The sequence below is a fragment of the Tyto alba genome, unplaced genomic scaffold (genome assembly GCF_018691265.1).
Source record: "Tyto alba isolate M040663 unplaced genomic scaffold, T.alba_DEE_v4.0 Super-Scaffold_10, whole genome shotgun sequence".
Classification (NCBI taxonomy): Eukaryota; Metazoa; Chordata; class Aves; order Strigiformes; family Tytonidae; genus Tyto; species Tyto alba.
The window spans coordinates 12,373,644-12,401,320 of record NW_024881262.1 but is presented as its reverse complement, the minus strand read 5'-3'; the positions used below and the strand labels follow the sequence as shown (position 1 = coordinate 12,401,320).

General features: G+C 68.1%; 1 protein-coding gene across 10 annotated transcripts; it reads left to right on the top strand.

The window, feature by feature from the left end:
* The first annotated feature begins 1,181 nt into the window (after positions 1-1,181).
* On the top strand, positions 1,182-23,365 carry TNK2 (tyrosine kinase non receptor 2). 10 transcript variants are annotated; one of them, XM_042796356.1, is made up of 18 exons: positions 1,805-1,995; positions 4,443-4,582; positions 7,670-7,967; positions 11,815-11,992; positions 12,150-12,220; positions 13,279-13,491; positions 13,588-13,740; positions 13,921-14,198; positions 14,274-14,400; positions 14,493-14,639; positions 14,999-15,093; positions 18,146-18,340; positions 19,835-19,926; positions 20,442-20,486; positions 20,868-22,180; positions 22,671-22,766; positions 22,846-22,973; positions 23,084-23,365. In XM_042796356.1, exons 3-18 carry the CDS (start codon positions 7,791-7,793, stop codon positions 23,088-23,090), a joined length of 3,315 nt encoding a protein of 1,104 aa, XP_042652290.1. In that variant the 5' UTR covers positions 1,805-1,995; positions 4,443-4,582; positions 7,670-7,790; the 3' UTR covers positions 23,091-23,365. The 10 variants fall into 10 exon arrangements, with proteins under 10 accessions (XP_042652301.1, XP_042652303.1, XP_042652290.1 ...); XM_042796367.1 differs by lacking the exon at positions 7,670-7,967 and having other exon boundaries at positions 1,182-1,995; XM_042796345.1 differs by lacking the exons at positions 1,805-1,995; positions 4,443-4,582 and adding an exon at positions 5,361-5,700.
* Positions 23,366-27,677: the final 4,312 nt, after the last annotated feature.

Here is a 27,677-nt window from a genome sequence, read left to right as displayed (position 1 = left end):
TGGATGGCAGGAGGAGGATGAAATGTCAAACTTGTCCCCACCCCCCCTTGGCCGTGGCTGGGCAGGTCTCTGCTTGGTGAGAAGGTGGCTGGGCAGGGCCGGGGGTGGCAGCGTGTGTGTCCCAGAAGCCAGAGCTTTCCCCTGCCCCTCAGCACTGGGACCAGGGTGCAGATGAGTATTTGGTTACCGCTTCAGAGCCGCAAAGCGGGAGCTGTTTCCCCAGCCCCAGAGCTCTGCTGAGGTGAGACTGCACTGGTTTGGGACTTTGCATTTTAAATAGGCTCAGCTCTTCCCTGGTGCCAGTCTTGCCTCCTGCTTTACAACCACTGTATCCCGTGAAGATGCACCGTGGGAGGCAGCTTCTCCAGGAGCCCTGCTTGCTCCTTAGGGGCTGTCCCGGCAGAGCTCTGGTCCCTCCTCTTCCACCAGGCATGATTTACGTGTTGGAAACACGTTGTTTTCCTGCATCTCTCGCAGACCAGCCCTGGCAGGGCTCCTCTCCCTGCAGTGCCCGTGACAGCACCCGGGGAGGCCGGGCGGGGGCTGCGTGGGGCCAGCCCCCTCCCCCGGGCAGCAGGGAAGGGGGGCGCAGCCCCCTACCCACACACCTGGGAGCAAGAATTTGGGCTGCCCCAAGGTAGGGCAGCCCCTGCCCTGGGTCACGTCTTTCCCCCCCCCCCCCCGCTCCCCGCCGCGGAGCGGTCCCGGCGCCAGGCGCTGTTCCGCGGTGAGTCTGTCCGCGTCCCATCCGCGCGTGCACCTGTCTGTCCGTCCATCCCCTCACCCCACTCCTCATTCATCTCCCGTCCCGTCCCGTCCCGTTTCCGCCCCCTCCCCCCCCCCCCCGCCGTTACGTAAAGCGGCGACGCGGCGCCTTTAAGAGCGGGGTCGGGGGCCGGCCGGGCGCGCGCCGCCCCGGTAGCTCGCGGCGGCGGCAGGAGGCGGCGGGGGGGGGGGGCGGGCGGCGCGGTTTGGGGGGGGCCGCGGCGGGGGGCGGCCCCGAGGGGTCTCCCCCAGCGTGCGGGGCGGGGGCCGGGACCGGGAACCGCGTGCACCATCCGGGGGCAGGGGGCGAGCGGGGCCCCGGGGGTGCCGGAGGGCGAGGGGCTGAGCCCGGGGGTACCGGAGGGTGGCGGGGTGGCCCCGGGGGTGCAGGAGGAGGGGGGCTTCTCCCCGGGGGTGCAGGAAGCGGGGCTGGGGGCTCTGCCCCGCGGCCAGGAGCTGGTGGCCGGCGGCGGGGAGCCGGGGGGCGGCGGCGGGGGACCGGGCCGGTGGCACTGGGTGCCGCTGGGGGAACGGACGAGTTTGCAGGAGTGGGGCGAGCGGCCCGGGCCGGTCACGGCCATCGGCACCCTCAAACCGGGAGCGGAGCCTCGGCGGCCCCGGGAGCGGGGAACGGCCCGGGCGCGGCGGCGGGCGCGGGGCGCGGAGGCAGCGGCGGCGGGAGAAGCGGGGGGCAGCCCCGGGGCGCAGCCCCCGCGGCGGGCGCGGGGCGCGGTTCGCGGGGTGCAGGAGCACGGCCCCAAAGCCGGGCAGGAGCAGGGCCTGAGCCGGCGGGCGCAGCAGGAGCGGGGCGGGGGGCGGCGGGAGGTGACCCCCCCGGCCCGCGCCCGGTGGTGGGTGCGGCGGGGCCGGCAGGAGGAAGGGGAGGCCCGGGGCGGGGTGCAGGAGGAGGGCGAGTTTTACCCGGGGGAGCAGGAGCACCCCGGCGGCACCCCCGGCCCGCGGGCACCGGCACACCGCCAGAGCCGCCGGAGAGCCGCCCGAGTGTGAGGCCGGAGCCGGTGCCCGCCGCCCCCCGCGGGGGGGGGGGGGGGGGGGATCCCACCCGGGACCCGGTTAGGCGGGCGGATCCCACCCGGGACCCGGTTAGGCGGGCGGGTGCATCCCGCCTGGGCATGCCGGCAGCCCGGAGCGCCGCCGTGCCCGCCCGCTGCCGCCGGTGAGGCTGCAGACCCGGCGCAAGATGCGGTGGCAGCGGCGGTGAGCGCCGAGGTAAGGAGCAAAGGCGCGACCCCCTTGCTTGGGGTGGGTTGGGGGGGGGGGTGGGTTGGGGGGGTGGGGGGAGCGATGCGAGGGGCGCAGAGGGGAGGAAGGGTTCGGGGTTCGGCACTGCGGCACTCGCCCGGCGCTGCTGGCACCGTGCCCCGCAGCACTGCGGGTCCGGGGCTGCCGCCGTGCCCCCCCCCGCCCCCCCCCCGGCAGCATGTCCGACCCCTCTGCTCCCGCCCGCCGGGGCAGTGGGCTCTGGTGCGAGTGGGTGCCTGGAGGCCTTGAACCCTCCCAAAGTGCAGCGGAAGCCGGGGGAAGGTTGTCTTTTTTTTTTTATTTATTTTTTTATTTTTTTTCCTGGAAAAAAGGCAGCTTTGCTCTACTCTTCCTCTTTCCTGGGTTCGTGGGAGCTCCGGCGCTGAACAGAGGATCCTTGTCCTCCGGGGCCGGCCCCACGCCTCGGGGTGTTGTGCTGCTGCCGAGACCCCGAGGTGCGGGGAGCCTCTGCCCGCCGGCTCGGTGGGCAGCACCGCGGCTCTGTCCAGCCACGCCGCGGCACGTTTTTCTCAAAATGCTCGGGACCCTTTGGAGTACTTTTGATCTTAGTTGGTTTTGCTTTTTTTTTTAAGAAAGTGTTTAAGTTCAGCCTGGTAAGAGGGTGCTGACAGCCCAGGCGAGGGTCCCACCTCAACCGGCAGGACTTTGCTTGGCTTCTGGCGTGGTCGGACCCCTCACCCGCGCTGCAGGCGGGAGCTGGGGAGGGGGTTTGCAGGTGGCTGGAGGGGCTCCGGCTCTGCCCGCTGGGCTGTCTGGGCAGGGCAGGCCGGGGCAGAGCCCGGCACTGGCGCTTCCCCATGCTCTCACCTCCCTGGGGCCGCCTTGGCACAACGTTCCCCCCCGGTGCCACCGGGCTCCGGCTCCTCATCGCCCTGCAAGGTGGGCCCCCCTGTGTGGGGGTGCTGTGGGTTTTGGGGGCTGTGTGTGCATCCCCCACCCCTTACTCAGCCCTTTGCTGAGCTGGCTCAGGGCAAAGCCCTTGAACAAAGCTTTTCAGCGCCAGGCTTTGCAAAACTCTTTTAAAAACGTGACCTGCCCGGAGCGGGGTGTCTCTGAGCAGGCCGGCGCTGCCAGGCCCCACTTTAGGGAGAGGGTGCAGGACAGACCCTGCGTGTTGGGGGCCCACCCTCGGCTGCATCGCTGGGCCCGCTGCTGGCCCCGAGCCCGCTGCTCCCCCCAGGGAGCGGGGCAGAGGCAGCCTCTGCACCCCCATCCCACCCCGCCGAGGCCCCGGGGGTGCAGGGTGGGGGCTGTGCAGGCTGTGCAACCTGTTACCAGCCCCTGGAGCTACCCGGGCCTCGTTAGCCCGGTGTTCATTAGTGCAGGGTGTGGGCCAGGCCTGCCGGCGGGGGTATTGTGGGTATGGCTGGGGGGGGGGCTGGCGATTCCTCACTCCTCCTCCAGCCTCCTGTCCTGCCATGACTCAGCCTCCCCCAGGGAATGGGGGACCTTTGTGGGCAGAAGAGTGGCCCCTGCAGGACTAAGAACCACTGTGGGCTTGTGGCCAAGCTCTGTCCCCAGACACCCTGCGGACCAGACCTTGCTCCGTGCCTCAGTTTCCCCCATCCTGCTCCTGGAGAACCAGGGTTTTGACTCCAGTCGTGCCCACGAGGGATGGTAGCCAGCTGGGGCAAAGCATCCCAGGGGCATCACCCACTCATACGGGTTTTGGGGAACAGGAGGGACCTCTGCCCCCCACACAGCCCCACTGGGACAGGAAGGCTTTAAGGAGAAAGTCTTGCCACAGCCCTTTGCAGAATGGCTTCCGAGAGAGGGGGGGCACTGCCCGCACTGCAGCCTGGCTAATTAGGCTGCTGTCAATTAGGGCTAATGACCAGCAGATGCTGGATGGTCTGGCCAGGGCACTGCTCTGGTGCTGGGGAAGTGTGCGTGTGTGTGGGGGGGTGGTGGTGGTGTTTAGCCTTTGTCCCCACCCCAGCTCTGGGACTCCCACCTCCCCTGCTCCCAGCACCCAGCGCAGAGGGGAGATGCTGTGGTGTGGATGTGGCTTTGTGCCCATCTGGCCCGAGACCTGGCAAACTCATTTTGTGCCAGGTGCAGCCCACCCTGAGGGCACATCCTGCACCGGCATGGGCATGGGGGTGCCGCCGGCAGCACCCCTAGGGCAGAGGGGCCGGTTGGACCCAGGGCTCAGGGCATGTGCTGGTGCCCCCCTTCCCTGGCAGGACCTGGGGCAAAGCCCCCCTGTGCCCCAGGGAGGTGGGGGGGCTCCACAAAGGCTCTTTCAGCCTGGCAGGGTGGGGGGTGGCCCTGGGTGCAGGGAGGCATTCCTGCTCCTTATCCCCCAGGGAATCTGGAGGGTCTGGGGTGGGCAGACAAGGGATGCTGGTCTGGGATTCCCGTGTTGACCTCTCCCTCCTGCTTTGCCCCAGGGGGACCCCACGGCCGGTGTCACCGCAGCCGTGCCAGCCCCATGGCTGAGCCCTGACGCCGTGCCCCCTCGCACACCGCCCGGCTTGCTGCGACGCTGGGGCTGGCACTGCCGAGGGACCCCCGCAGCGCCGTGGCCCAGGTGAGACGAGCACGGGGCGGGGGGCGGCGGGCACAAAACCAGCCTTGCACTGGGGCAGGGTGGCAGCGTCCCCGGGGGCGGCGATGCTGAGGCTCAGTGATGCCAAGCCCGCTGCCCTGTCCCCCGTCCTGCCCGTGGGCACAGAGCTGAGGGTGGGTAGGGTGCCGGGGCGCTGGGGGATGTTGCTTTGCCTGCTTGTCCCCCAAAACGCCGTGCTGTGTCCCTGCCTTGGTGGGAGAGCTGAGGGCCAGCGTGGGGATCAGCTACGGGATTGGCAGTTCCTGCCTGTCCCCTGCCTGCGCCGGGGAGCTGGGAGGCGCCGGATGGGCTCAGCCCGCCCCAGCTCGACCTGCGGAGGGGATTTAGTGGAGGAAAGAGGCTTAGGGAGGGGATTGGGGTTGTGCCGGGCTCTGTCGGGGTGGGGGGGCACCCCCACTCGGCTGCGTCTCTCCTGCCCAGGTGGCCACTGCTGCAGGCAGGGGCTCAGAGCGGGGATGCTCTGTGCCGGCGGGCAGGATCAGGCCATGGGCTCAGGCTCTGGGAGCCCAGAGACAGCAGCGAGGGGGAACCTGGCACCCCGGCCACCCCGGCCGCCCCCACCACGGGGGTCACCAGCCCTCCATGCCAGCTCCCCAAGACCTCCTGCTTGCCCCAGCCAACCGAGCAAGCAGCATCAGGTGCCAGCACCAAAGGAGGCAAAACACTTAGCGGTATGGGGTCCCGCGGTGGTTGCGGGGGTGGGGAGGGGGGAGCGGGGAACGTGGGGTGGCGCAATCCAGCGAGAAACTGGGGATGGTCCCTGGGGAGCTGCGTGGCAGCGGCATCCCGGGGGGGCGGGCAGGATGCAGCCGGCAGCCCCGTCTCTGGTGGGAGCAGGGTGCATTTGTACGCGTGGGTATGTGCGTGCCTGCACGCCTGCGCCACGGCGGCCGGGCTGGGGAGTGTGTCACCGCAATTTGGGGCCGCCCCCGGGGCCCTGCCAGGGCTGAGTGAGCCAGCCCGGGGTGCCGCCGCGGCCGCCCTGCCGCCGCCGCAGCCGGTGAGATCACTTCCAGGTGACACGGCCACCAGGAAGGTGGCAGACAGGCTGTGACAGCGAGCGGGGTGATGTGCCGGAGGTGAGCGGGGGGGGGGACCCCCATCCCCTTCTAGGAGCTTGTTTGGGGGACCCGCTACTTCCCAGGGTCCTTTGTGTGGGGTGGTGGGTGCAGGGCACGGGGGATGCTGTGGCCCTGGTCCCTAGGGATGCTGGAAGGGATACGGGGCCAAGTGTGGCGTCCCAGAGGGCAGGCAAGGGAGGTTCGGTGTCCCCACAGAGGGGAGGGACACCCTGTGGTCAGTGTGACTGTCACCTCCCTGTGGGGCAGGGAACAGCGTCATCCCTCGTCCCACGGTTGTCATTGTGGCGGGAGCCCCCGCGGGGTGGGAACTGCGGGCGGGTTGCTGAGGGGTGGCACGGCGCAGTGCCACCCGTCCCCTTGCAGAGGACCTCGTTGTTTGGGTTTCAGCTGAGCCTGGGCAGGCCAGGAGGACCCGACGCGTGGGGTGAGGGTGACCCAAAGCCACCCTGGGGGGCTGTGGGAACAGGGGTTGTTCCCTTCTGGCTTGGGGACCCTGCAGCATCGCTCTCTCTGGGCAGGCTGGTGAGGGTTTCGGGGCGGCCGGGGCCGGAGGGAAGGTGGCATAGCACGTGCATCAGTCACCGGCCCGCGGCGTGCCAGCGCGGTGACGCCGGCGGGCCGTGCGCGGGGGCGGCTCGCTGCTCCCACGCCGCGGGCTCGTCCCGCCTCGGCTCCACGGCTGAGCTCACCTCCGTGGTATGGCAGGAGGAGCCACCGAGGGGCTGCCCCGAGCTGGTGTGGGTGCCCCCTCGGGACCGGGGGTGCTTCTTTAGGAGGAGGCAGGATGAGCTTGTGCCCCCTGCTCTGACAGTGACAGCCTGGTGTCACTCCTCCAGCTACACCAAGATCTCAGGGGATGAGGGCGGGGGGGTTGTGGTTGTGCTTCTGAAGGTTGAGGGGGGCATATTGTGCCCCATAAGTTTGGCATGAGGAGCAAATTGGTCCCTGGGGCTGTGCTGTGCCCCATAAGTTTGGCATGAGGAGCAAATTGGTCCCTGGGGCTGTGCTGTGCCCCAAAGGACAGTCAGGTCCAGGGGGGGGCTGCAGAACCCCCCCTGGTTTCAGCCTCCTTGCAGGCTTGCAGCTCTGGCCCGAGGGGCTCAGAGAAGGGCTGCAGCGGGGCAGCGTTGGAGTACGGACCGGTCCTGAAATGCAGGTGGGGGTTCCCCATCCTGGGGGGGGTGGCTTCCCAGTGCCATCTGCCCCTGCTGGGGGCTGTGCCTGGTGCAGCGCCTGGCAGAGGTCTTGGAGACCCCCAACTCCCTGCGAGGGGGTGGGGGGAGAGGCTTGATCCTGGGAGGGGTCCTCCTGGTGCGCCCCCCCCCGACCCCATCCCAGCAGCGCCCACCGGGGCCTGGCTGCTCTCCTGGCCCTGCCGTGCTTGCACCAACGCTGCCAGGTTGCTGCGGAGCAGCCATCTTCCCAGCTCATCCCATCCCCCTCCGCCGGCGCAGGGAAGCGGGAGGGATGCTGGGGATGCTGCCAGCCCCAGAGCCCCCCCCCACCCCCCCGCAGGTGCCCAGGAGCGGGGGGCAGGGGGGACAGTGCCTCCTCACCCACCCGGCTCGCCACAGAGCCCTGGCTGCTGGATGATGCTCCCCCCCTCACCCTCCTCCTCCTCCTCCTCCTCCGCCTGGCTGCCTGCGCCGCATCCCCACTGGCGGGCTGCACCACGCCGGGGTTGGGGGAGAAGGTGGGCTGCAAGCGCGGCACCGGGGCTGGCAGCGATGCCACCGCCTCTCCGCTCGGGTGCCGGAGCGGGGACAGCAGCCGGGCGGCGGAGCCGGGAGGAAGACAGCGGTGCCAGGCTGGGATTGGGGTGAGGATGGGTGCTTGAGGGGCTACCTCCACTTCTCTTTTTCCCATCTCCTTTGCATTCCTCCATCTCTCCCCCCCCCCCCGCCCCCCTTCCCCTCCATCACCATCACGGTCACCTTCACCCTCTCGCTGTTTTCCGGAACTGCAGCAACTTTCTGCCATGTGATCCCGAGCCCGGCTCCAGCCCTCGCCACCCCCAGGCAGGCGCGGGCGTCTCCGCAGAGCCCCTCGCTCGTCACCGCGCCGCAGCCGCCGCTGCCGCCCCGGCCATGGGTGAGAGATGCGACTACCAGCGCCTGAGCAGCGCCGAGGAGGAGGAGGAGATGCTCGGCCCCCTGCCCCACAGCTTCTCGGACAGCACCGGGCAGCGGGCCCTGCGGCGGGGCAGCGGGCGCTCCATGCCATCCCCCCGGCAGGACATCGCCCCGGGCATGCCGTGCCGGCGGGTCAGTGCGGGGGGAGCCGGCGGGGGGGGAGCAGCGGGGGGCACCCACCTGGACTGGGTGTCCCCAAGAGGGGCAGGGTCCTGCTGTGGGGCACGGGTCAGCAGCTGGCATGGGTTGAGGGGAGGGTTGTCCCTGCATGGCATCTCCCCTCTCCGGCACTACCCACGGCATCTGATGTGGCGTGGGGATGGCACCGCTCTGCCCGGCTGCGCTCCCGTCCTGACCCACGGGAGTGGGGCTTCCTGCTGCTTCTTGCTGGGGAAACTGAGGCACGGGGGAACGGTGCGCGGCAGCACAGCTCGGCACGGTGCCCGGTGCAGGGTGCCATCCCCCAGCCACAGCGCTGCATCCAGCCGGTGACCCCGCAGGCTGCCAGCCCCATGTCGGGGTGTCCGGCTGTGTGGGGGGCTGTTGGGAGCACGTAGGTGCATGTGGAAGGTGCGGCTGCCTCGGGGTGTCGGGGTGTCGTTGTGGGAAGGAGTAATTGGAGGGGGGGTGGAGGGAGGAGGGGGGGGGGTGGTTTGGCCACCCGTGTGCCAGCTCAGGCGGGTGTGCGCGGCCGTGCGTGATGTTGGGTGAGCGCGGAGGCGAGGAGCGTGCCACGCCGGGGTCGGGCCCCCGTGGGTGCGCAGGGGGTGCAGGCGGCTCCAGGTGTGCGTCAGGCGGAGGCGGGGGAGCGGGCCGGTGTGCCGCCGGCGGCTGTGCGGCACCGGTGTGTTTGCGCACGTGCGGCCGGGCAGGGCGGTAGCTGGGGAGGTGTTGGTGGGGGGTGTGCACAGAGGTGATGGGTGCGTGGGGGGCATGCTGGGGGGAGCGGGGAGGGGGGAGGGGGGGGGGAGGGACATGGCTGCGGTTGTGCAGGTGGCGGGAGGTGCGTGGGGTGCCGGGGGTTGCGCCTGTGTGGTCCTGGGGGTGCACGTGAGAGTCGTCACCGCCCGTGCATGAGCCTGGGTGCACGTAGGGTGCACCTCCCCGGGGTGGGTGTGCACGGCGTGGTGTGTGTGCAGGGTACGGGGGGGGGGGGGGGCCGAGCAGCACCCATGCCGGGGTCTTCACTGCCTGCTGGGTTGTGGGGGCTGGATGGACATCTGTGACACCCCCACCCCCCCCACCCGAGGATGGGGGTTGGCTGTCAGGACTCTGCTTGCCCGTCTCAGAGCCAAGGTTGCGGTGTTACCCTCTGCACCTGCGGGTCTGTGGAGAGAGGGAAACTGAGGCACAGATCCTCCCTCAGCACAGCGGGCAAGGTTGGGTCTCCCTCCTCCCTTTTGGAGACCAGTACTCCCAGTGCAGGGCGCTGAACTGGAACAGCCCCACGCGGGGTTTGGGGGTGCAGAAGGTGGGCTGGAGTACAGGAGGCAGCGCACCAGCCCCGGTGGGTGGCAGTACTGGCTGACGAGGGTGATGCAGCGTTGCAGGGCAGGGAACCCCCCGCATCCCTGGTGTCCCCTGGGCCAGGGAGGGGGCAGCTGGCGCGTGGCAGTGGTTGGTGCCGAGGGCACCGTGCCCGGGTGTCCCCAATCAATGGGCTTGTTGTGCCGGGTGCCTGTGCCGCCGGGTGCCAGCTGGGATCCCGGCGGTGGAAGCCACAGTGGAGGCTCCTCTGCGCCTGGGGATGTGCTTAACCCCCTCCCAGCTGCGCCCCCCCCCCCCGGCACAGTGAGGGCCGCGGTTTGGGGCGACCGGGCAGGCGGGGGCTGCAGCGGGAGGTTGCTGCAGGTCTTTCCTCTCTCACGCCGCGGCTGCCGGCGTGGCCAGCTGTTCTCCCCGGGGAGCCCACGGGTGGACAACAGCGCTGGGGTGGGGTGCCAGCCCCTCCAGGAAAGGGGAGCAAGCCCCAGGGTGCTAGTGGCACCCCGTGGCAGGGGCTGGCAGGGGCTGGCAGCTGGGCCAGCGGGTACATTTTCCGAGCCAGAAGCTCCCCCCGCAGTGCCCATTGCCCTGGCGTCGTGCCTGTGGCCTCGGTTGGGGAGCGGAGAGCCGGATGTTTCTTCTCCCTCCCTCCCTCCCTCCCTGCTTCCTGGGGGGGAAACTGAGGCCCAGGAGCTTTTCCCAAGGCCGGGGCGAGTTTCCATGGAAATGGGAGCGGGGGTCCGGGCTCCCAGCTGCCGGCGCCCGCTGAACAAGGGAGAAAGCGGCACATTGATGGGAGCCCGGCCCCCTGGGCGCGCGTCCCAGCCCCGGCCGAAAATAACCCTTCCCGGGGAGCGCTGCGCAGGCAGCCAGCTGAGACCGAACCCCACTGCCGGCCGGGGGTCCCCGGGAAGCGGGTCCAGCCAGGGAGGTGACCCCCCCCGAGCCCTGCCTGCCACCGCCCGCCCCCCCCCGCCCTGGCCCCGTTGCGTTGGGGAAGGGGAGGGCCGGCCGGGAGGATCGAGAGCCGGACGGAAGGAGAGGGAGAGCCACAGCCTGCGTCCGGCTGACGGACACCCCAAGTCCCCCTGCCCGCTCCAGGGGGATATATGGGGCGGCCGAGCCCGGGGGGCATCTCTGTAGCCAAACTGCGGGTGCCCTGGCTGTGCTGAGCAGGCCCTGCCGTGGGACACCGGCGCCAGGGAAGGGACATCGGCGGTGCCAGGGGCCGGCGGCGGGCAGCCAGGCAGGATGCGACGCTTCCAGGCTTTGCGCCGATCCTTCCCCTTCCTCACCCGCTTCCGCCTGTACCGAGTAAGTGCTGACCCCCGCGCCGGGCAGACCCCACGCTGGCTGTCAGCCGGCCCTGTCCCCGTTGCCTGCGGGCAGGGGACCGGCCACAAGCCGGAGGCCAGCGGCTGCTTTCGCCCCACATGCCCCCGTGTGCCCCCGCGCGCCCCCGTGCCCAGCTGCTTGCCGCACCCGCTGTATTTTTAGCCCAGGGCTGAGGGCTGTAATTGTGGTGACGCAGCCAAGGGACGTGAACGTGGGGGGCAAAGATGCTGGGGGCCACGTTGTCGCCGGTTGAGAGGGGAAGAGGAGAGGATGGATCGGGCTGCCTTGCTGTGGAGCCAGGACTGGGGAGGAGGATCCCACCTCCCCTCTGGCTTTTGGCAGTGGGAGGCAGAGCCATGTGCCTTCCCAGAAAGGTGGTGATGAAAGCGGGGGCAGAACCGGGACAGTGGGCAGGGATGGGGAGTGGTGGGGGACATGTTTAAGGGAGGCATGGGGAACCGTGGGTGACACCTGGCCCCATCCCTTCCCTCCCCATGCCCTGGCACAGTTACGGGGGTGACACCAGCAGCGCTGGGGTAGCCCGTGCCTCAGCCCTGGGGTACCAGGGCCCCGTGAAGGCCCTGATGTTCCTGTCTGCCCCCTCCCTGTGGATGCCCGGCGAGGTACCCGTGGCAGAGGACACCCGCCGTGGGTCCGTGCTGCAGCCCAGCCGGTTGTGTGGGGATGCTGGTGGTCTGAGGGGCAGTGCCCAGGTAGCTGTCCCCTCCCCAGTGAGCCCATCCAGCCAGGCAAAGGGACCCTGGCAGGCACAGTGCCAGGCTGTGGGATGCCCCTCGGCTGGGGGAGTCGCTGCCAGGCACGTCCGTCCCATGGCCTGAGGCTCTGCCCCATCCCGTGTCCCTGGCACCACTGCCTGGGGACAGCCTGTGCTGGAGCGGAGGGGTGGGCTGGTGTTTCTGTGGGCACTGCGGGGCAGAGTGGGGGTCCCTGCCTGTCCCTGGGGGGTCCTGCTGATGAGATGCCTCTTGCGGGGAGCTGGGGACCGGCTCAGGAGATGAGTCCCGCCAGCATCCCTCACACCTTACCCAGGTAGCACCCCAGCCTTGGCTCTCAGCCACTCTGGGTGACTCCCTCAGGGGGGACGGGACAGAGGGGAGAAGGGCAGGGTCCCCCCTAACCCGGCACCGTGTCCCAGCAGAGGCTGAGCTGTAGCATGCAGGCGGAGGAGGGCACGGACTGGCTGCTGGAGCTGCTCACCGAGCTGCAGCTGCAGCAGTACTTCCTGCGCATCCGGGACGAGCTCAACGTCACCCGCCTCTCCCACTTCGAGTACGTCAAAAATGAGGATCTGGAGAAGATTGGCATGGGACGCCCCGGTGCGTACACCCTTCCCTCAACCTCCCCCCATACCTCCAGCTGGCTACGCAGCATCTTTTGGGGAGCCCAGAGGAGCATGTCATCCTGGAGGCCGGAGGGAACCCACCCCACCCTGTGCTGGGTCAGTGACAGTCATGGTGTCCCTCTGTCCTGCAGGACAGCGGCGGCTGTGGGAGGCAGTGAAACGGAGGAAAGCCATGTGCAAGCGGAAATCCTGGATGAGCAAGGTAGGGATGGGAGAGGGGCAGGTGTGGCAGGGAATCTGAGGCAGAGAGGAGGAGCTGGGCCTCTCCCCATGCTCTTCCCTGGTGCCTGGCTCCCCCCACGCCACTACTCCATGGGGGCTGGCAGGGAGATGGGCAGAAGCCCTTGCCACGCATGCCCTGGTCCCGCATGGGCTCCTGGGTCACTTCCCAGCAAAGGATGGTCCTGCCACACTGGCACTTGAGGAAATTCATTCCCCTCGTGTTATTTGCTTCTTTGCCAGGAAACTCGTTGGCAGCTAATGAGGCACAGAGCCTTGTGCCTGCAGCCTGGGGCTCACTGGGGCAGGGAGCCTTGGGATGCTCACGTGTGCCCCTGATGCTATCCTGTCCAAAGCTGGTTCTGCTGGCACCCCGCAGCACCTTGCACCCCCAAAAGAGCAGGGCACATGCCAGCTGGGCGCTGGGGCGTGGCCTCTCCCCTGCGTGACTCATTTGGGCCAGGACGGGGATGAGACGGGCTTTTAATAGAAGGCTACTCAGCCTCTCACCAGGCACAGAAATGCCACCTCCCACCCCAGCCATGTGCCGGGCCCAGCACCTGCGTACCCCTCACAGGTGCTGGCTGCCGAGGCTGGGATGGACCCCCTCCCGTGGGGCACATCACCGGTCCCAGCTGGGGGAGAGGGAGGGAGAGCCCATCCATGTCCCCTCTGGGCTGCTGGTGGCATATTGCAAGGCCTACGTCGCTGCAGGGATGTGTCACCACACTCGGACCAAGCTGGAGGTTTCTCTTGGATTCGTGCCCAGGCTGCAGCCCGGCCAAGGAGTGCTCAGGGCCCTCCGGCTACCGGCCTGGTTTGCTGGAGCTGCTTTGGGAGCCGCTTCAGGGCTGCGGTGAGAGGCACGACCCCTTTTCTCCACATGAAGCCAGCCTGCCCTGGGTAATCACAAGTTTAAGGGTCATCATTAGGTTCCAGAGTGTACAGCCCAGGCAGGAGGTGGTCCCAGCACTGCTCACTCGCCTACCCAAGGGCTTGGGGTGTCTCTGCGCCTGTGTCACCTGGCTCCATGTCCCGCAGGTGTTCAGCGGGAAGCGCCCCGAGTCAGAGCTGCCACCCCAGCCCCAGAGCACTTTCCGCAAGCCCCCCACGCCGCCGCCCCCCGAAGCCGGGGGCCAGCACTCCCTCACCTGCCTCGTGCGGGAGCGGGACCTCTCCCTCTTCGAGAAGCTGGGCGACGGCTCCTTCGGCGTCGTGCGTCGCGGCGAGTGGTGCACGCCTGCCGGCAAGACGGTGAGGGGCTGCTCGTGTTGGGGGGGGGAGCCGGGCAGTGGGACCACCCTGGGCGAGGGGAAGACGCTACAGGGTTCATCCCTGCTTTGGCCGTAGCTGAACGTGGCGGTGAAGTGCCTCAAGACGGATGTGCTGAGCCAGCCGGAGGCACTGGATGACTTCATCCGGGAGGTGAACGCCATGCACTCCCTGGACCACAGGAACCTCATCCGCCTCTATGGCGTGGTGCTCTCCCACCCCATGAAGATGGTGAGTGAAGGCAGGATGGGGCCAACCCCCATGCCGCTCCGTGGAGGGTCAAAGCCGGGGGGGGGTCCATACCCCTAAGTCCTCCACTGGCATCCCCAGTGGGGCACAAGAAGGCTGGAAAACAGCCCAAACGGGGTGCCCCTGGCCTGACCGATCTGCTGTCCCCTCCCTGTGGCCCAGGTGACAGAGCTGGCCCCTCTGGGCTCCCTCCTGGACCGCCTGCGGAAGAACCAGGGCCATTTCCTCATCTCCACCCTCTGCCAGTATGCCATCCAGGTGGCCAAGGGCATGGCCTACCTGGAGTCCAAGCGCTTCATCCACCGCGACCTGGCCGCCCGCAACATCCTGCTGGCCTCCAACGAGCTGGTCAAGATCGGGGACTTTGGGCTGATGCGGGCCCTGCCCAAAAATGACGACCACTACGTGATGCAGGAGCATCGCAAAGTCCCCTTCGCCTGGTGAGCCTGGGGAGGGGGAGGACCTGGGGGTGCAGCACCCCCAACCTCTTGATGCTCACATCCTTCCCCGCGCAGGTGTGCTCCTGAAAGCCTGAAGACACGCACCTTCTCCCATGCCAGTGACACCTGGATGTTTGGGGTGACCCTCTGGGAGATGTTCACCTACGGACAGGAGCCTTGGATTGGCCTCAATGGCAGCCAGGTGGGTGCACGGCAGGGACTTCCCCCCACTCCTCACCCCGGCAGTGCTAGGGGAGACCTGGGACCCCCTGACAGCACCCCCCTGCCCCACAGATCCTGCATAAGATAGACAAGGAGGGCGAGCGGCTGCCACGGCCCGAGGACTGTCCCCAGGATGTCTACAACGTGATGCTGCAGTGCTGGGCACACAAGCCTGAGGACCGACCCACTTTTGTGGCCCTGCGGGACTTCTTGGTGGAGGTGGGTGAGCAGGGAGGGGGGACAGGGGCCTTGGCACTCCCTCCCACTGGCTCTGCTCGAGCGTGGGCAGAGTTAAGGGTATCGCCAAGGCAGGAGGTGACATTGGGGGTTTCTGGCCAGGCAGCTCTGCCAGGTGGCAGTCAGTGACGTGGTGCCAGCAAGAGGACCCGAGGTGCCACCTTGGCATCGCCCACCCCAGGGATTTCACAGCTGAGGAGGGGCTGGGAGTGGTGATGCTGTCTCTTGCTCATTTTGGGGGGCTCCCTTTCCCTGCACGGAGCTGGGAGTGGCCTTAAAACTGGGCAGGGATGGACATGGGGGGGCTGTCCCCCCTGTCCTCATCCTCTTCTCCCCCCCAGGCCCAGCCCACCGACATGAGAGCTCTGCAGGACTTCGAGGAGCCCGACAAGCTGCACATCCAGATGAACGACATCATCACGGTCATCGAGGGCAGGTACTGCACAGGAGGGGTGGCAGGTATTGCATGGGGGGGCGGGGGGCGCATGGACCAGCTGCCAGCCCCAGGGCTGCCAGCCTGCATGGGGACAAGGGGACCCCAGGAACAGGGAGACTGCGTGCACTGGCAGAGCTGTGGGGAGCAGGGGTGGAGAGGGGGAGCTCTGTCACCCCCCAGCATGCCTGGCCACGTACCCCATAGGCGGGCAGAGCTGCCCCAGCTCCCCTGGGAGGTGCGCAGTGTGCAACACCCACCCCACCCCACCCCAACCCCCCCAGGCAGCAGAGCGCCGTGGGGCTGCCCCAGTGCTGGGGGGGCAGAGCCGTGCCCGCGGGCAGCCCTGCCCGCACCATCCACCCCCACTGACTCACCCCACTACGCCTGTGGGTTTGCCCCGGCCTTGCCCCGGGACACCGCACACCCCAGGGCCGCTCCCTGGGGCTGATAGCGGTGGGGATGTGCCACCAGCACCCCGGGGCCGCGCCGCTGTCACTGGGCCGGGTGAGGCACTTGGGGTGGGGGGGCTCAGTACCACGGTGGCATGACCTGTCACCCCCCCACACACACACACACACCATGGGGGTTTGCTCCTCGGTCCCTGTCGCCACCGCAGGGCACGACCACCCCCCTCCGCTGCCCCAGTGACCTGCAGCCTGGGGGGGGGGGGGGGACACACCTTTAGTCCCTGCATCCCCATCCCAGGAAGCGCCCGTCCCCCTCCAGCTCAGGGACAGCGGGGACCCTCCCCAAGGGAGCTCAGTGTCCCTTTGCCCCGCTGGCACAGGAGGCTGTCGTGTCCCCCCAGCCCGGGGGGGGGGGATGAGGAGGAAGGTTCTGTCCTTCCCCCCCCCTCCCGGGACCGGCTCCCCGCGGTTAGTCACGGCCCGGAGGTGAATCAGGCCGGATTTGTGTGTCTGCAGGGACCGGCTTTCTCCCCGGCTGCCGCCGCCAGGGATGACTCTTGCCCAGGGTCTGGCGGTTTAATTGCAGGGAGGGGAGGGGAAGGGAAGCGGCGTCGGCGGAGGGAGGGAAGGAGGGAGGGGAGGAAGGAGCGGCGGAGGGCGGCGCGGCCGCGCCAGTGCGCCTGCATCGCCCCCACCGCCGCATCGCAACCGGGCTGGGGGTCCCGCTCCCGCGCCCCCCCCCCCCGCCCCGGCGCCAGGTGAACCACGGAGGGGAGAGGGGAGGGGGGGGGGGGGGGGGATGTGGCCGCGCTGGGGGGGATGCCGATGGCTGGGGGAGGGCCGGGAGAGCGGTGGAGCCGGGGCTGCAAGTCTCTCCCCCCGGGAACGCCGGTTCTCGGTGGTCCCCGGTGGGCACGTTTTTGGGGGGTGCCGGGTCCGGACAGGCGGGGTGGGTTCCGCAGTCGGTGGGTGGCAGGAGCCCCAGCGCCTGCCGGGGGGGCCCGAAGGGCTCGGAGGGGGAGCTCTCTCCCCGTGCCTCAGTTTCCCCCCCCCCCCCCCCGGGACAGCTGCCCCCCACCTCGCTGCCGGCAGGGGTGCCCGGGCAGGGAGGGGGGGCTGCTCCTCCCGGGGGCCGCATCCGGCCCCACCGAGGCCGCCCGGGGCACCGTAAACACCCCCCACCTCTTTTCAAGCCCCTGCCTGTCCTTCGGCGGGCGCCGGGCGTGCGTACGTGTGTGTGGGCAGGGGCAGGGACCTACCTGAAAGCCCCCCGGGGAGCCAGCCGGCCGCGGGAGGGGGCTTTCGGGGGGAAGCCAAGGCAGAGCCAAGCGGGTTTGTGCTGGGGGTCCAGACCCGGATCCGGTGGGACGAGGCTGGGAGAAGCGGGGAGAGCGGCCCGGCCGCAGCATCCCTCCGGCGGGATGTGGCGGTGGGTGTCGGGGCGCAGGGAGGGGACCTCCCGGGGAGGGGAGCCGTCTTACCCCCCCCCCCCCCCTCCCCGCTACCCCCGGCTCATCTCGGGTGTGGGGGGGGTGCCCGGTGCCGGCTGGGCTCTGCCGAGGGGTCCCGGTGCTGAGTAAGGCGGCTGGCTGGCGGCGAGCGGGGAAGGTAAACAGGAAAAGGGCTGAGCTGGTGGCCGGGGGTGACTCACAGGTGACTCCAGGAAACCGTGGGGCCTGTGCCAGCCTCGCCGGGCTGGCACCGCACGCTGCCCGCCGCCTGCCCATGGGGGCCCGGCAGGCAGGGAGGGGGAGAATGATGTGGGAGCAGGGGGAGAGCTTGGCGGGGGGGGGGGTTTAGAGTCGAACCCCATCCCCCTTGCCCCCACCTCCGAATTGATTCGGCACAGGTTGGGTGGGAGACGCCGCTTGGGGTGCTCTGCCCTGCGTCCTACCTGTCCCTACACCCCACCACCACATCCCCATCCCCCTGGGCTGGGTGACTGCCCTGTCCCACCCCGGAGGTGTCTGTGTCTTGGGGCAGGCAGGCGGCTCCTGGCCAGCTCCTGGGGCACGCTGGGCTCTCCCGGAGACCAGCACCCTGGCCACCCTACTCACATGGCCGCAGAAGGTTTTGCAGCTTGAGCCCCCGGCCTGCCTGCCCATCTGCTCCTGCCCACCCCAGTCTGCACAGGCTTACCAGTAACACAGGAAGGGAACAAGGGAGACCCCCCCAGCCCCCTGTACCCCACTGTGGCCCCCCCCCAGTTCCCCCTGTGGGACTGGGATATTTGAGGGTTCATCAGCAGACACAGCGCTTGTCCCTTGTGCCATCCCCAGCTGCGTGAGGCACGGGAGGACCAGCACTGAGCAGCTCCGTGCAGGCATCACTTCAAGGCTCCTGAATAATTTGGGGCAGCTGGGAGGAGGAAGAAGGGGCACATCTTTTTAGGTGCAAATGGGGAGCTTTGTTTCCCACCCCTCACATCCCTGGCACCTCCTGGTGCAGGGGCCATGCAGGGTGGGAGGCAGAGCACGCTGCCGGCATACGGTTGGGATCCTGGGCGCCTGGGATCCCCTCCCAGTTGTGCCACCACCTGCCTGGATGGCCTTGGGCAAGTCACCTCGCCTCCTCCCCTGTCACCGGGGCAGGCACGTGTCCCCCTCCCATCCCCTCACGGTAACGAGGTCCTTTTTATTCCTTAGGGCTGAGAATTACTGGTGGCGGGGTCAGAATAAGCGGACCCTAAAAGTGGGCCAGTTCCCCCGAAACACGGTGACCTCGGTGGCGGGGCTGTCAGCCCACGACATCAGCCAGCCGCTTAAAAACAGCTTCATCCACACAGGCCATGGAGACACCAACCCACAGCACTGCTGGGGGTTTCCCGATAAAATTGATGAGTAAGAAACTTTCTGTCTTTGCATCCCCTGCCTGCTCCCTGCCTTCCCCACTGCCTGCCGGGCATAGGAGCGAGCTGCAGCTTGGCTGCCCCTCCTCAAAGCATCTCCTCCCCCCGCACCGTACTGGGGACAGTGGTGCTGGGTAGGGTCCCTGCAGCTGGACTAACTCCCTCGCCTTTTCTTACTAATGGGGTCAGGGACTTGGGGGGGCTGCTGTGCTTGTGGGGGGCTGTCCTGGCGGGGGGAGCACCTTCTCCCAGCCCCATAGCCCCTCGTGGCTGTCCTGGGGCAGGGGGGACATCAGTAAGCACCACCCCAGAGGTGGCCACGTTACCCTAATGCTTTCGGGGTGTCCCAGGGCTGCTTAAACCTGCACCTTTTAGCGCCTGCATGGAGGGGAGCCAGGGCGGGTGCGCAGCCCGGCCCCACGCTTTTAACAGCATGAATCCTTTTACAAAGCAAAATATGAAAAAAAAAAAAAAAAACAACCCACACCAAAGTTCTCTTTTTCCCCTCCGTGCCCCATCAAGACAGACCCTGGTTGGTCTGCGATGGGGAGGGGGGGTCGGGTGCACCCTGCCAGGGGGCACTGGCCATGCCCAGTGTGGGTGCTGGGCAGTGGGGGGGGGTGGGTAGGGGTGCCTTGGCTCAGGGTGGGGGGATGGGGGTTCTCTGCCAGCACCGGGCTGGGGGGATGTGGGAGGGCTGTGTGTGTGGGGGGGCAGGATAGGATTTCAAAGCCTGGAAAGCTCCCGCTGGGTAGAGCCAGCTCTACGCCGGGCTCAGTACATCCCCTGGGACTGTGATTCCCCACTACTGTTCGGCATCCCAGCCCCGGGACAGCTCTGCCGGTGCCCTCAGTCCCCCTGCTTGAGCACCCCCCCCCACCCCGGGTGCCCCCTGCCCCAGGGCTGTGCCGGCGGCCCTGGGAGGGCTGAACCGAGGTGCCACGCACGCGGACCCGGCTCGTGCCCCGGCAGGCCTCCCCGCACCCCGCTTGCGTGGGCACAGGCGCTGGGTACGTGCCGCCTGGGCCGCCGAGAACGCACCGAGCTCGGCACACGCCCAGGCCTTCAGGCTGCACCGGCTCCCGCCGGCTCCCTTCCTCGCCCGCGCCTGGCTTGCGACGGCTCGCCCGGGCCTCCCGGCACCCCACCGGCATGCCGTCCTGGGGGGCCGTGCCCTGGGCGCAGCATCGTGCCGCCGGCACCGCGCCCCGCACCGGTACCCTGGGCATGGCGCCCTGTTTGCCGTTCCCCCGGGTACGGCACGTGGTGCACACGGAGCTGGAGAGCGGTGGGTGACACCGGGATGGCACCGGGCTCTGTGCTGCAGCGCTGAACGCCTCTGGGGGTTCAGTGCCCTGACGCTTGTGGGGACAGTACTCACCGTGGTGGAGGGGCTGTGGGGTGTTCTGGGGGTCAGGGTTGTGGGAGCAGGGGGTCCCACGTCCCCCTGCTGACGCCCCGGTACTCTCCTCCTCTCTCCCCGCAGGCTGTACCTGGGAAATCCCATGGACCCTCCTGACATTTTAGGCGTGGACCCAAGCGCTGCCAGACCCACCCAGCTTCCAGGCAGGGCTAAAAGTGAGCAGCTTTTCCCCTTCCCCCTGCCTGCCAGCTGCGCGAAGCCCCGCTGCCAGGGTGATGGGCTGGACCTTCTCCTTTCTGTCTCTCTGCTGCCACTTGCTTTTTGCCGAGCTGGGGGGGGAGCGGGGATGACGGGGCACGTTGTCACCTGGCCATGTGCCACCGCCAGCAGCGTGGGCGGCCGGTGGCTCTGCCTGGCTGGACTCTGCCCCGCTGCCCTTCGTCCGGGTCCCTCATCCCGTCCCAGCCTCCCGCAGCTGGGCTTCCCAGTACAGGGGATCTCAGCAGAGCCCCCACGGGGCGGGGAGCTCAGATGCGTGTGCCGCAGCCCCCCCCTAAACCTACAGTTTTACCTTGGCGGGGGGAGCTTCTCACCGGCATCCTCCCTGCACCCCACTGGTGACAGGGGACACGAGGAAGCATGCACCCCGCTAACGAGCGCCCCAGCTGCCGCTTGCTCCGCGCGCTCACCCCGCACCTCCCCTCCTCTCGGGCTCTCTCTTCTCCCGCAGGGCAGCCGCCTCCGCGCCCGCCTCAGCCTGCCGTCCTGCTCACCAGTAAGTCACGCTTTTTTGGGTGCTGCTCTCCCTCCTTCGTGCCCTTCTTTTCTTTCTTAGCTCCTTTTGCTCCCTCTGCCCCCCCCATGACCCCGCTGTGTACCTGTGGGTGATGGCATTTGTGGTAGGGACACAGATGCAGAGCAGAGTGGCCGGCCCGGGGCAGAGCGCCGGGGGGGGGGGGGGGGGGGGGGGGGCTGTGGGGTGGGGAGGGGCAGGCCCCCCAGCACCCTGCTCCCCTGCCCTGGTGTGCATTGCTGTGCCCAAGCAGGGTGGCTGAAGCTCTGGGGCAATTTAGGGGCTTGGGGATGGAGGTGCCCCCGCCTTGCACCACAGGGATGGGTGCCAGGACCCTCACCATCCCTTTCTGTCCTCTCCTAGAGCCCTGCTACGACCCGGTCAGTGAGGACGAGGGTCTGCCGGGGGGTCTCCGGAAGCTCTGCCTGAAGAAACCAGGCCAAGGGAAGGGTCTGCGACCGGTAAAGCCATCGGCACGGGTACCGGGCACCAAGGTGGGCGAGCGGCAACCTGGCCGGCTGCCAAGCGAGGGACCGGTGGGCGGCGAGGTGACCCTCATCGATTTCGGGGAGGAGGTGCCTCAAGGTAGCCCGTCGCCAGTGGGGGAGCTGACGGCCCCATCGTTGGCCAAGCTGGCCATGGAGGCCTTCTCGTTGCTGGACAAGACCCCACCACAGAGCCCCACGCGGGTTCTACCCCGGCCCCTCCACCCCACGCCGGTGGTGGACTGGGACGCCCGCCCCTTGCCCCCACCGCCCGCCTATGATGACGTGGCTCAGGACGAGGACGACTTTGAGGTCTGCTCCATCACCAGCCCCCCGAGCCGGCGGGGCAAGACCAACTATGGCTTTGTGGACGAGGGCGAGCGGGGGCCGGTGCTGGAGGACAACCTCTTCCTGCCCCCCAAGGAGACCAAGCAGCCCAGTCTGACGCAGACCACCGAGCTCTTTGAGGAGCTGCAGCAGGAGTGCATGAAGAGGCTCAACGTCCCCCTGGGACCGACTGCCCCCACTGATGACAAGCCCCAAATCCCTCCCCGTGTCCCCATCCCGCCCCGGCCCCTACGCCGCAACGAGCCCGGGCGCTGGTCGGGGGAGCTTTCCCCGGCTTCAGGGGGCGAGGAGGACCGGCCGCCCCAGATTCCCCCCCGGGACCCGCTGTCGCAGCCCACCTCCCGGACACCCAGCCCCATGGCCCTGCAGGTGGGCTCCCCCCAGCAACGTGCCACCCTCTGCTCCTGCCTTTCCACCTCGCCAGGGAAGCCCATGCCCACCACGCAGAGCTTCGCCCTCGACCCCAAGTACGCCACCCCCAAGGTCATCCAGGCGCAGGGTAAGGACTGCTCCAAGGGACCCTGCATCCTGCCCATCGTGAAGGATGGGCAGAAGGTCAGCAGCACCCACTACTACCTGCTGCCCGAGCGCCCTGCCTACCTGGACAAGTACGAGAAGTTTTTCAAGGAGGCCAAAAGCCCTGAGGAGGTGCCGGCGTCCCGCCTGGTCACCACGGCCACGGTCCGTCCCATGGTGCAGCAGCCGCTGCCGGACTGCAAGGCCAACTTCTCCTCCAACAATAGCAACCCTGGGCCCAAGTGCCTGGTGAAAGCCTCCTGCAGCCTCCAGAAGATCGTCTATGACGGGCCAGATGGCTGCCGGCCCGCCGACAAGATCCGGCTGGTAAGTGGCACCCCCCACGTTCGCGAGCGAGGGGGAATATGGGGACCAGGGGCTCAACTTGGGAAGAGCCATCCCCACCTACCTCGTGCCTCAGTTTCCCCAAGTTCAACCCCGGGGAGTGTTGGCTACAAGGGGTCCCCAGATGCGTTGCGGGACACGTGTGTCGCTGCAACTCCAAAATGGGGATTACAAGCCCTTTTGACTCAAATTAGCCCTACCCATGGCCCCGGGGAGCAGAGGAGGGGGGTGGCTGTCACTGCGGTCCCTTTGGACTCTCTGGGCTGGGTCTGCGGTGGCTGGGAGTCTGCGCCTGAGCCCGGGAGAGGCTGAAGATCCCGGCGATGAGGATGGTCCTCGCTCCAGGCTGACAGTGCTCCCGGGGGGCAGAGTCAGAGTGGGGGGCAGCCCCGATGCCCCCCCCCCCGGCTCCAGCCACAGGCTCCTTGCTGCCCGGGGGTGGGGGCAGGCACTGACCACAAGCTGCCCCCAGGTGCAGGACACGGTGCACGGCGTGACCACCGAGGAGTGCCAGGCAGCCCTGCAGAACCACGGCTGGAGCGTCCAACGGGCCATCCAGTACCTGAAGGTACCGCATGCCCCTGTCCCCCTCAACCCCAGTGGCACCCCTGTCACCCCCCGCCTCACCATGCCACGTCCCCTTGCAGGTGGAACAGCTCTTCTGCCTGGGGCTGAAGTCCCGTGTCGAATGCCACCGGGTGCTGGAGATGTTTGACTGGAACCTGGCCCAGGCCAGCTCCCACCTCCTTGATCCCTACAGCACTGCCCGCCAGAAGTAAGGGCACGGATGGTTTTTTGGGGGTGTGGGGGTCTCCGTGCCATCCTGCCCTTGGCCAGCTGGCACCATCACCCCTCCTGACCTCAAGTCCTCTCCTCTCCTTACAGGCGGTGACAGCGGGGATGGGGTGAGCTGCGTTGGAGCTGGAGCAGGCATTTCGCCACGGGGCCACTCCCCTGGTGCCCACCCACACCCACGCAACCTGCTGCTGGACGCTGGACTGGAGCTCCCACTTGGGGGACGGGGACACCCCGAAAGGGAGCCTGCCCAGCACCCCAGACTTGCCAGGGTGCCTGCACCCTGGCTTCGGTAATGGGCTCTGTCCCCTGGCCCCTTGTTTAATTGTTTTTGTAAAGAGAAATGTAATTTTAATATATATATATATTATATATATATAAAAAATATTCTATGGAGAGGAGGAGGGCGCCTGTGGCCGTCTCCCAGGTTCATCCCTGCCAACGCCCAGGGACAGGCCATGTCTCCGTGGGTGCTGGTTCCACCCTGCAGGTAGCAGGGGCCGTGACCCATGGGACCTGCCACGGGGACAGAACCTGGGTGCAGGGTGCCCGGAAGGGGATGCACATGTGCTGTGGGGCCCAGCAGGCGCTGGGGATCCCCAGGGAAGCTGTATGACGCAGGCACCCCTAAAACCCCCCAGTGATGGCTCTTTTGGGGTGCAAAGGTCTCCCCATCTGGGGCTGCTGGAGTTAGGCAAGTTCTGTTGCCCCTACCCCTGTGCCCAAAACTTGAAGGCTGGGCATGGTTGCCTGCCCACGGCGATGTCCCCGTGCAGGGGAGCCCCCACGCCAGGGCCCCCCACCCCTTGCCCCGGCGCCCCACGGGACTCGGCTGCTGCCTGACTCATGCCCGGGCAGGGAGTGGCGGGTCCTGCGTCGCGCCCCCACCCACGCAAGGGCCGTTGTGCAACTGGGTGCCACCGTGCAGCCGGAGCCAGGTGCCCGTGGAGGGGGAGGGTTTGGGGGGGCTGGCGGTCCCCATGGCGTCCCAGGTCAGGTGGCAGTGCTAACCCCACCTCCCACCCCCCCGAGTGGGTGTCGGAGCCCCTTAGCTGGGTTCCCTGAGGTGCCACTTTGCCGCAGCATCAGGGAGGGGATCTCTGAGCAGGTGGAGGAGGACCTGAGTGCCCAAACCCACCGGGTCCATGGGCATTGGTGGCACCTGGTCCCCAGGATGCCCTCTGCTCCAGAGCTGGTGGCTTCAGAGGAGAGACCCGGCCGCCCATGGTGAGCTGCCTGGCAGGAAGGGCTGCCTTGGCCTGGCCGTGGGTCCTTCCCCGTGGCAGACGGTACCTGCCTGTATCACCTATGTGCCACGTGAACCCTCATCTCTGCTCATCTCCGTCCCCATGGCCCCTCCTGGGCGTGGGGATGGGGAGATTGGCTGATGCTGCTGTGGGCACAGTCACGCATAGGTGCTTTGGACTCTCCGTGCCTCAGTTTCCCTATCTAAGGTGCAGCTGCCATGGTGTGGCAGCCAAGTGGGATGACAGTGGAGCACAAGGAAAGCACAATGCCTTCACAGACCTATTTCCCCCCCCTCTTAAATGATCCTGGAGCTGAGCTAGGCCCTGCAAAGAAGCAAAGGTGTGTGTGCTGCAGTGTCCCCACTGGTTCCCTTTGCCATGGCTGTATGTGCCCGGCCTCTGTCCCCGGCAGAAGGTGACCTGCAACCCAGGGCAAGGCCTGGCCCCGCCACCCGTGCAGGAACAAACCCCCCCCGGCCGGGCTTGCGTAGGTGTTTGCTGCGATGGCACAGATAACCCCTGCACGCAGGTCCCGGGGCGGTGGTGCCGGCAGCGCCAGGAGGGGGGCCAGGGCAGGGTTAACACGCGGGACCCCGCGGCGGCAGCGCCAGGCTGCTCCTTCCTTCTTCCTCCTCGGCATCGAGCCAACCCCTGCCAGGGGTTACCGGCCGTGCGGCCGAGCGTGGCAGGGACCCGGCAGCAAACAGGGGGGTGGGCGGCGGGGTGCAGGGCCCAGGGCTGACCCACCCCTCCCAGAGGTGTTGGGGACCCCTGTCCCCCAATTGCCATCCCTCTGGACCTGGTGACTTCGCAGCCCGTCGGGTGCTCCCCCGGGGTTGGGGACCCCAACCTTGGGGTGTGGACCATGGGGTCACCCCGGGAAGAGCCTTAAAACTTCCCATGACAGAATGGGTGTCCCTCAGCATCCGTGGGTCCTCAGGACTCGGACGCGGCCACCTCTGTGGCAGGCTGTGGGGACACGGGGGCCATCGGTGCCCCAGGCAGGGCACGTGGCATCCCCGTCCCCCCCACCCAGTGGGAGTGCTCGCTGGCAGAGCCACCCTGTTGCGTCGCTCCCCCGGGACAGGGAGAACTACAGCCCTGTCCTTGCCACCAAGGGAGCGCCATGGGGTGCCGGGACCAGTGGCTGCTCTGGAGCTGGGTGCTGTGGGGTCTCTGGGTGCTACCAGGTAAGTGCCGGGGTCACTTGCACCGCTGTGTCTGGGTGACGGGTGATGGGCTGCGAACAACCCTTTGGCTGCTCGAACGCTGCATGTTTGAGCCTGGGCGCCCAGCTGGGGTTTGCCCTGTCCCTGCCCGCTGGTGCCACAGCCTCGGCAAGGTGCCCCAACCGCGGCAGGGGAAGGGGTTGGGGGTTTATGGGTCAAATGGGGACTTTTGCCTGTGGTGAAGGTGCTTGTCTTGCTCTTGGCATTGGTCCAGCTGGGGGTGCTGGGGTGCGGACCACCCCTAAGGGCTGGGGGCACCTTCACCCCGGAGCAGGGAGGAGGGATGGGGGTGACGGGGACCTCAGGCTGTTTTTTTTCCTGATCCTGCCCTCACCTACCTGCTCTGCCGCAAGCCGGGGAGGTGGGGGAGCAGTCCCTTGCCCTCAGACCAGCCCTGGCAGAGCTGGGCAGCATCTCCCCTGCAGCCGACAGCGCCAGCGCCGAGTTGCCTGCGGACCTGGGCACGTGCCAGGCGCTCCCCAAAGCCGCAGCCGCCCGGCCGGAGCACCCCTCTCCCGCCGGCAGGACCACTGCCTCTGCGGGCAGCCACGGCTCCGGTAAGGCCGCGGGCAGCTAGCCACGGGCAGGTTCCTGCTTGCCGGGGCCACGGCAGGGTCGATCCAGCTGGGGCCACCTTGTTTCACCCTGCAGACAGCCTGGTGCCGCAGGTGACAGGGAGAGTGCTGGTCCCAGCCAAGACCGGTGGTGAGCCGGGGGGGCCTCCCAGTGCAGCAGCTCTCCCCGGAGGTCCGGCAACGCGAGGCAGCCCCCAGGCAGGGGCTGGGGTCTCCTCTCCAGGCGTTGTCAGCCACCCGACCAGTGTCCCTCCGGCTCCCACCGCCGCTGGGCACAGGCAGCTTCCGTCCCTCGCACCAACGGGACACGCGGTGGGTTTTTCCAGGGGTGGTGGCGGTGCTGGGCCAGCCACTGCCACATCATCTCCAGCTCCAGGGGTCCCCACTGGAATGGAGACAAGCAGAACGCCATCAAACAGCAGCACCGCTCCCAAGCAGGGTGTGGAAGTGTCCAGGGTGGCTCCGGACAGCGTCCTAGGAGAGCCGGTCCTGGGAACAACTGTCTCCGTGCAAGAGGCCACTGTGGCTGAGCCACCCGTGGGTGCTGCCGGTGCACTGAGAGGTGATCCCCCAGCACCAGGCAGAGGTCTGGCCCCGCCAGTGGCACAAGTCCCAGCTCCTCAACCTGTGCCAGGGACAACAGCATCTTCCTCAGTCACTGGCAAATTGATTGATGCCAATGATTTGGTGCAGCTGGGTGATGCTGTCACTGTGGAGGGGAGGCCGGGGACAGCATGGGCCACAGTGCCATTGCTCCCCCAGAACAAGCACAGCACAGGGATGTCACCCCCCAGCCTCAGCAAGAGCTCTGCTGAGCCGCATGCAACCACTGCACTCCTGTCCCAGGAGGTCACACCAGGGCTGGAGGAGGCCACCTCACCTCCAGCTACAGCAGCCAGCATCTCCCAGGACACAGGCAGCCCCGTGAAGCCAGCAGCAGCCTCAAACAGCCCTGCCACAGGCCTCCTTGGGGCTCCCCCCCGTGCAGCCACAGAGGGAGCCAGGACGGCAGCCCCGCAATCTGCAGCCCCTGCAAGTGCATCCTCAGCAAAGGTCACCTTTTCTTCTGTCACCATTGTCGTTGGCAAAGCTACAGAGCCAGGGACACATGCCTTACCCAACGCTGGCCACAGCGCCTTGCAGGACCCCCCTCTACCCCCCACTCAGCCGCCTCCAGCCCTTTCGCCCCAGCTCCCCAGTGATGCTGTGCCAGATGCGGGAGAGGCGCTTCCCCCCAGCCGCAGCGCGGCCCCCGGCACTGCTGGAGAAGGGCTTCCTGGAGCCAACTCTGCCACCCACCCCCAGGCCACCGCACTACCTCCGGGCACACCGGCTGTGATGATGGATGTCACGGCTGCAACGCATGTCCCAGCTCTGGGAAGCACCGGTGCTGAGCTGGTGTCCAACAAGAGCGAGTCCAGCACCAGAGCCACAGCAGGCACCGCTTTCCCAGAGACCAAGGCCACCACAGTGGGGCTCAGCATGAGGCCAGCCCCACACCCAGCTTCCAATGGCCTTGGTGGTTCCTCTGCAGGGCCCTTTGCACGCTCCATGGGGTCTCTGCTTGCCCAGACCCCCTCAGCAGGACCTGGGGCCATCACAGCAGAGGTGGCTGCAGGCTCATCCCCTGAAC

Coding starts and splice junctions, on each gene's coding strand:
- TNK2 (XM_042796317.1), top strand. CDS start 4,666: ATGCTGAGGCTCAGTGATGCCAAGCCCGCTGCCCTGTCCCCCGTCCTG. Junction 11,993..12,149: donor GATTGGCATGGGACGCCCCG/GTGCGTACACCC, acceptor TCTGTCCTGCAG/GACAGCGGCGGCTGTGGGAG. Junction 14,640..14,998: donor TGCGGGACTTCTTGGTGGAG/GTGGGTGAGCAG, acceptor TCTCCCCCCCAG/GCCCAGCCCACCGACATGAG.